This window comes from Perognathus longimembris, chromosome 6 (genome assembly GCF_023159225.1).
Source record: "Perognathus longimembris pacificus isolate PPM17 chromosome 6, ASM2315922v1, whole genome shotgun sequence".
NCBI lineage: Eukaryota > Metazoa > Chordata > Mammalia > Rodentia > Heteromyidae > Perognathus > Perognathus longimembris.
In genome coordinates, this window is record NC_063166.1 from 71,717,864 (window position 1) to 71,725,663 (window position 7,800).

Genomic DNA, 7,800 nt, shown 5'->3' on the forward strand with positions numbered 1-7,800 from the left:
CATTGCGTGTGTGTGTGTGCACGCGTGTGTGTGTGTGTGTATGCCTGTAGATGTTGTATTTCAGTTCAGGGAAGCAGGCTTTGCTGATTCCTTTTGGTAGAGGCTGCACCCCAGGAGGATATACGGGAGATGGCTTTACCACATCACAGCCCATTCCATTACCAGCTAGGTAAATCATCAAGTTTGTTACCTGAGGCCACCATCCAGGTCCCTGCCCTCTGTCCTTCTCCTGATTCTATTCTCGTCTCTCCAGGTTAGCGTAGGACTGAAAAGGTTAGGAACACAGGCAGCAAAGACAAAGAGCCTCACGCTCAAACTCATTCAGACTACAGATTGGATCACATGGTTTGTCTTTCACACTCACCCCCCCCCCAAATACACACAATGAGAAATGGCATGTGGGGGCAGTAACAACAGCAATTTGAATAATAAAATACCAGACACTTGGTGCATGCTGAGCATTTCATATGCAATCTCTCATCAGATTCTCCCAGTACATCCAGTACATAATAAAGCACGATTTCCCCCATCAACCCTGAGCTGCTTGGGAGCTGGAATGGTAGCTTTCCACTTGGAAAGCAGTATTTATAACAAACAGCAGGAAAAGAGGAAGATAGAGGCCTTCCTTCTCCAGCTACAAACAACTAACTGCAGTAAGGGACTGAGATCTGACTTCGAATTTTATTTTTATGGACAGTAAGAGGGCCAAATATCAAGCAACAGTCAGGGAGAAGGGATGGAAAGATGGAGTGTTGGGGGAAAGGCCCCCTGGAGGAAGTATCAGAAATCCTGGGTTTGAATCCAGCTTTCACTTGGATTCTGGGTGACCTTGAGCCGGGCACTTCATTGCATGAGCGGTGCATTTGCTTCTCTATAAAATGAGTGTGCATGGGAGACTCTGTTCTCATATCTTAAGCATGAAAGAAATGGTAATTGCCCTCAGTGCCAATTATTGAGCCTCGATTCTCAGGTCTCAATAATTGGGGTTGGAGAATGTAGGCAAAGACCACGCTGTCATGGTTTTGGTAATTCCCACCATAGCCAGAACAGTCACACGCACAGTGAACGGTGGCAAAAGGATAGACTGAGTGAGTGAATAAGTAGATGACCTCATTTCTCTGTGATGAACTAACATCACAGTCTACTATGAGTCCTTGATGGGAACAACCATCATAAAAGAGGAAAGAGAAGGTAAAACACATTGGTCTCACTCATCCAAGAAGACATCAATTGCCATCTCAAGGTCTGAGTAGGTGGGTGGTGGAGTGGGGCACAAAGACATTTGGTCTAAGCTCAGGTCATATCATACAGCTAAGTAGTTCTACCAGGAGCAGAGGACAGGGAGGAGAGGGGAGGTGCGAGAGGGGAGATGGAGAGCAAAGGCATTCCTGGGACTGGGGTCTGGGGGTCTCCATATTGGAAAATTCTCTGTGTTGGAAGCCTCTTTGGAAGCCCAGATCACTGTCTAGCAGGAATTAATCCTCGCATGAATTAAAATGGGCGTCATTAGGGGAAGGCTCTATGGAGAGGTTTTGTTTATTTTATTTAGTTTAGGATTCTTGTTTGTTTTCTCCCAGTGGCTGGAGTTGGAAGAGGATTCTTTAGGCTAGGGGAGGGTTTCTGCATTTGGGAGATAGGAGCTTTGCCCAGCTCCTGGTGGGAATTTAGGGGGGGTGGAACACCTGGGGAGGAGCATTTCTGCACAAACGTAATTGAGATCTCTTGTCTAGAAAGAAGTCTCCGGGGACTGTGAGGTGCTTGTGATCGAGTGGGGGTGATGGAGGAGTCTGTCTTGTCCTAGCAGCTCCAATTGGCTGGTCAAGGCCCTCAGGCCGCCCTACTTGTGCGCTGATGTGAGCTAATCCAGAAATACTGCAGGGAAGGAAGAGACGGGGTTCCCTGGGAAAAGGGGCCTCCAGAGAGGAGACCAGCTGAGTGATGTCCTTTATCCTTACCTTCAGCTTCTCCTCCCTACCTCAAGCACAGCACCGCTTCTTCCTCTAGGCTGAGGCTGCCAAGTTGAATCCTGTGGTTTGAGGTTCAGAAGTCCCACACAAGTCCAGTTGGGGACCTAGGCAGGGTCCCACACAGAACAAGGAGATCTGCGTGGAGACGACTACAAAGGGACTCATGGAGGGTGGGAAAATACAGGCGTTCGGGACACACACACACACACACACACACGCTCGAGCACACCAGCTCCGCAAGCACGCAGACTCCAATGCCCACGAAACCCAAAACGCGGTTACCGAATCTCACCCTCGGAGTTCACACAGATCGAGCCCACAGCCGTGTCTGATGCAGAATTTGCCTTTGTCTCGGGATCTGCTTCTAATTCGTGGAGCGCGCGCACACACGCACCACACTCCACAGAAAGCCCCAGGCTCGGGGTCGGTCGGGATGGCGGCGGGCTGAGCCAGGCTGAGCGCACTGGCAGCTCCGGTGCGCTCCAGGCCCTTCTTTCCTCCGCGCGCCAGCCGCACACCGGCTGCGTCTCTCGGAATGAGCATTCACAAACCTGCCACCAGGCGATCGGGAAGCACCCTCGGGGTCTTGCTTCTTTCCAGGCCCCCCCAAACGAAAAATAATATATCGAAAAGCCAACCTTTCGCCTCTTTTCTCCGAGGATGTGGAGAGTGGTTGGTGGTGAGCCACCCAGCGAATCGCTTCGGTCGCGACAGACCGAGGTAGTCCAGGTGATTCAGCCCTGGGCTGAACGTCCATCCTTGAGCACGATGAGTGCCGGCCACGTCTGCTTCCCAGGTGGATCTGTGGCCAGGTTTAGGAACCAGGAAGGAGCGCCAGGGAGACAAAGTGCACGCCTAGACGGCCCGCTTCACCAGACGCAAGCAACGGCGTGTTCTGCTGGCTTTCCGTGCACCGCGATCCGTCCTTAGCTACAAAATCGGGGGCCCCACGGCTCCGGGACATTGGAGGGTTGGCCGTGGGCGGGGACCGTGTGAATCAGCCCACCCCCGAACCCCTCCCTCCCTGCGGTGGCTAAGTGGGAAGGGCCAGGATCGCAGCTTAGCACCTCCTCCAGAAATGCAGCACTGGGGGCCGCCACCCCGCCCGCCCCGCTCCCTCCGGCGTGCGCCCTCCCGCCGCCTTCCCAAGGGCGCCCTTCTCTCGCCCCTCTGCCCCTTCTGATCCCTTCGTGCCACCTTCCTCACCCATTCGCCCCTTCCTCGTGCCCCCCGGCTCTGTGAGTTTACCCTTCTTCCTCCCCCCGCCCCACCGCCTGACTTCGAGGGGCGGGGAGCGCACTGGGCTGCGCACGGGTGGGGGCGCCGCGCCAGCCCCGCGTAGCGGCTCTGACGCCGCTGCTGCCGCCGCCGCCCTCCGCAGCCCAGCCCCGCGCCCCGCGGCAGCTCCGCAGTGCTCTTGCCGCCGCCGCCACCACCACCACCGCTCGGCCGGTCCCGCTGCTAATCCGCCGGGTCCAACGACAGAACTCCGGACAGGGTCATGAGCCAGGGCGCCCCAGGGCGCCGCAGGGAGAGCGGGCGGAGATAGCAGCCTCGCCACCCACCCCACCCCCGGCCGTCTCGCGGTCTTGACGCGCGCGCCCGCCGCATCCCCGGCCCCTTCTGTCCTTTCCTCAGGCCCCGCCACCGCCGCCATGGCCACCTTACTCCGCAGCAAGCTGTCCAATGTGGCCACGTCCGTGTCTAACAAATCTCAGGCCAAGGTGAGCGGCATGTTTGCCAGGATGGGTTTTCAGGCGGCCACGGACGAAGAGGCGGTGGGCTTCGCGCACTGCGACGACCTCGACTTTGAGCACCGACAGGGCCTACAGATGGACATCCTGAAAGCCGAGGGCGAGCCCGGCGGGGACGAGGGGGCCGAGCCGCCCGTCGAAGGAGACATCCATTACCAACGCGGCGACGGCGCTCCGCTGCCACCCTCGGGCTCCAAGGACCAGGCCCTGGGGGCTGGGGGCGAGTTCGGGGGCCACGACAAGCCCAAGATCACGGCGTGGGAGGCGGGCTGGAACGTGACCAACGCCATCCAGGTGAGCGCGGGATTCCTAGCTCTGCCTGCCACCACCCCCACTCCAGCTCACGGCGCCGGGCTCTGCTCCCACACAAATCCCACGGAGATCCCGGCTTCGAGGCCCCCTCCAGTACCCGAAGCTCGGTCTCCCCCTTCCCCGACTCCCTCCTGGTGGCGCGTGGGGATCGACGCCCCCCAAGGTGGTGTCTCTCGCCCCGATTCGCACCCCTCCTCCCACCGCCCCAGCTGCAGGACCGCGTGGCTGGGGCAGGGTGGGCGACCCATGTCCAGAGACGCAGCAAAAGCTAAGGAAAAGGAGGGGAGGGCCAAAGGAGGGGGAGCGAGGAGGAAGGAGGGAGGATAAGAATCAGGATTGGCGGGAAGAGTATTGCCTTGGATTTCCGAATGGATTCACAGCTGCGGGTTTGGTTTTTTTTCTGTGGGGGGAGCGGAGGGGGGCAGGGGAGGCCTGCGCCTGGGGTGCAGGAAGGACGGCTGAGCTGGGAGCTCCTCCCCCGACACACACACACACATAAAGCATGCACACCTACAAAGGCAGGTACACCTGCCCCCAGCCTCCTTCGCCACGCACAAACACGCCCAAGACAAGCATCTCCCTGTAGATGACAGGATTATTCCGAAATACACCTGCACACACGGCCCCCGCCTCCACATACCGCCCTCCCTCAAGAAAGCGCCCGCGCCTTTACATCGCCAGCCAACCCGTACCGTGCGCGCGCAGGCAGACAGGACAGAGTGGGCTCCTTCGGGTGTAACCCCACTGGAGACGGGCACACACGTGCACCCGGGAACACCAGTGATCCCAGGGACTCCGGCGTTGCCGCCGCGCGCATACTAGCCCCTCTGACCCGAAATCCCGGCTGCACCGCAGAAGCCCTCCGCGCCTCCACGTGACCCTGGCGAAGTCCCCCTCCCAGGCTTAGCGCAGCCATTGGTCCAGCCGCCTCTCCCTAACTCCCCCATCCCCCGCCCCCAGCCCCGTCTCCCCACCAGGCGGCGCCGGACTCCCCGCAAAGGGGTTTGGAGTCCTCAGAACGACTCCAGGAACCGGCCGGGGATGACGGGTCTCAGATTCAGGGGCGGACAAGACCTCAGCTCCGCGCTCCGCCGGGTTCCTGGCTGTGCCCCGCGGGCATCCTGGGAACGCAAGATCGTTGAGGCACAAAAATGTAGTTTTACCCGGAGCTGAAGGCGCACGGGAGTTGCTCTGACCCGCTAGCTTAGCCCGTGGGACTCCTGGGGGGCCTAACCCCAGGGCATCTCCTGCTCCAGGACAGGGCTAGACAGTCTTGACCGTCTAGGGGTAGGGTTGGGGAGAGGGGAACCCTCCTTCGTTGTCAGCGACACCTCCCCTTGGAACGTTTTCAAGACCCCATTCTGCAGGCCCCGAGAGAGGACAGGGCCGCAGGCTGGAGGCGTGCAGGCCTCCAGGACTCTGGATTTCGTTAGCTTTCCTTCCCCCGCCCCCCCCCCATCTACACTCTAAACCATCGCCCCGCAGCCTAGCCCGCCCACGCCACAGCTTCGGGTCCAAGACCCAAGCCTGGGTTGAGTTTCCCGCAGCGATGGCCCTTCCACCCGGCCCGTCTCTACCGCTCCTTCTGCCCTCGCGCAGTGCGCTCCAGCCTCCATCTAAGACTAGAGGTGTTTCCAACCCTGTTTTCTTCAGCACTCCCTGCGCCCCAGTCCCCGAAGCCCCTGCCCTCTTCTTCAAAGCTGTCTCATCCCCCCTCCTACCTCCCCCACCACCCCCAGCAGCTTCTCGGTGGCTCCGCCCCCACCTTCAGCCTCTCCTCCTCTCGGCCTCATCTCTTTTTCCTCCCACTGCCGCCTCTGGTTTGGCCCTAAATTAGGCCCCAGCGCTTCCCTCCTTCGCGCGCACCCCATTCCACCCGCCATAAATGCAGCTGCGCCCACTCTTCCTCGTAGGTCAGGCTCCGCGACCTATCTTTTCGAGAACCCTTTTTTCTGACCGCTCCCCTTCCGGCCCCTTCTGGTTCTGTGCCCAAGGAAACACCCCCAAGTATTTTACCCCCTACCCCACTCAAGTCCCCAGCCTTTCCTTCTCGGTTCCATCCTTGAGCACTTTCCTCTTCACGTAGACTCAACACTCAGGCTCCTCGGGGTGCCCCCTTTCCCACCCCGCCCCCATTCCAAACCAACAACCCTTATTAATCTCTCTGGCCCGGTGGTTCAGGCACGATTTTTCTCTCCCCTCCGCGCCCTCTAGCGATAGCTGCAAGCCACGCCCCCTCCCCCCCCCCCCCCCCCCCGTCCTTCCCAGAGCCCGGATCCGCGGTGGCCCACGGGTCTGGTTGCTCCTCTGCTCCACAGGGCATGTTCGTGCTGGGCCTACCCTACGCCATCCTTCACGGCGGCTACTTGGGGTTGTTTCTCATCATCTTCGCCGCCGTGGTGTGCTGCTACACCGGCAAGATCCTCATCGCGTGCCTGTACGAGGAGAACGAGGATGGCGAGGTGGTGCGCGTGCGGGACTCGTACGTGGCCATCGCCAACGCGTGCTGCGCGCCGCGCTTCCCCACGCTGGGCGGCCGCGTGGTCAACGTGGCGCAGATCATCGAGCTGGTGATGACTTGCATCCTGTACGTGGTGGTGAGCGGCAACCTCATGTACAACAGCTTCCCGGGGTTGCCCGTGTCGCAGAAGTCCTGGTCTATCATCGCCACGGCGGTGCTGCTGCCCTGCGCTTTCCTGAAGAATCTCAAGGCCGTGTCCAAGTTCAGTCTGCTGTGCACCCTGGCTCACTTCGTCATCAACATCCTGGTCATTGCCTACTGCCTGTCGCGGGCACGCGACTGGGCCTGGGAGAAGGTCAAGTTCTACATCGACGTCAAGAAGTTCCCCATCTCCATCGGCATCATCGTGTTCAGCTACACGTCGCAGATCTTCCTGCCTTCCCTGGAGGGTAACATGCAGCAGCCCAGCGAGTTCCACTGCATGATGAACTGGACGCACATCGCCGCCTGCGTGCTCAAGGGCCTCTTCGCGCTGGTCGCCTATCTCACCTGGGCCGACGAGACCAAGGAGGTCATTACGGATAACCTGCCCGGCTCCATCCGCGCCGTCGTCAACATCTTTCTGGTCGCCAAAGCGCTGTTGTCTTACCCGCTGCCCTTCTTCGCGGCCGTCGAGGTGCTGGAGAAGTCGCTCTTCCAGGAAGGCAGCCGCGCCTTCTTCCCGGCCTGCTACGGCGGCGACGGGCGCCTCAAGTCGTGGGGGCTGACGCTGCGCTGCGCCCTGGTGGTCTTCACGCTGCTCATGGCCATCTACGTGCCGCACTTCGCGCTGCTCATGGGCCTCACGGGCAGCCTGACGGGCGCCGGCCTCTGCTTCCTGCTGCCCAGCCTCTTCCACCTGCGCCTGCTGTGGCGCAAGCTGTTGTGGCACCAGGTCTTCTTCGACGTCGCCATCTTCGTCATCGGTGGCATCTGCAGCGTGTCCGGCTTCGTGCATTCCTCGAGGGCCTGATCGAGGCCTACCGAACCAACGCGGAGGACTAGGGCTCCCGAGCCCCGCCCGACCCCCTCCCCCGCCGAGTCCCCACCCCCTCCCAGGCCCCTCTCCATTTCCACCAACCCCGGGCCTCCCCCCCCCCCCCCCGCCCCCAGCCCTGCGCGCCCCGGCGCGCTGCGCTTGGGAAGCCAAGCTTTAAACATCTCTGGTTCCTAGTTACTGATTTCTTGCGGGATGGGAGGGTGGGAGGGAATCCACGACCCATCGCGTCTGCGTTTCTGTTGTTCTTTCTTTCCCACAATACCCTAA

General features: G+C 60.2%; 1 protein-coding gene across 1 annotated transcript; it reads left to right on the forward strand.

Annotated features, from left to right (window-relative positions):
* Window positions 1–3,553: 3,553 nt before the first annotated feature.
* Slc32a1 (solute carrier family 32 member 1) lies at window positions 3,554–7,800 on the forward strand. Its single transcript, XM_048347467.1, has 2 exons — window positions 3,554–4,015; window positions 6,352–7,800. The coding sequence occupies exons 1-2, from the start codon at window positions 3,623–3,625 to the stop codon at window positions 7,504–7,506; spliced, it is 1,548 nt and encodes a 515-aa protein (XP_048203424.1). The 5' UTR covers window positions 3,554–3,622; the 3' UTR covers window positions 7,507–7,800.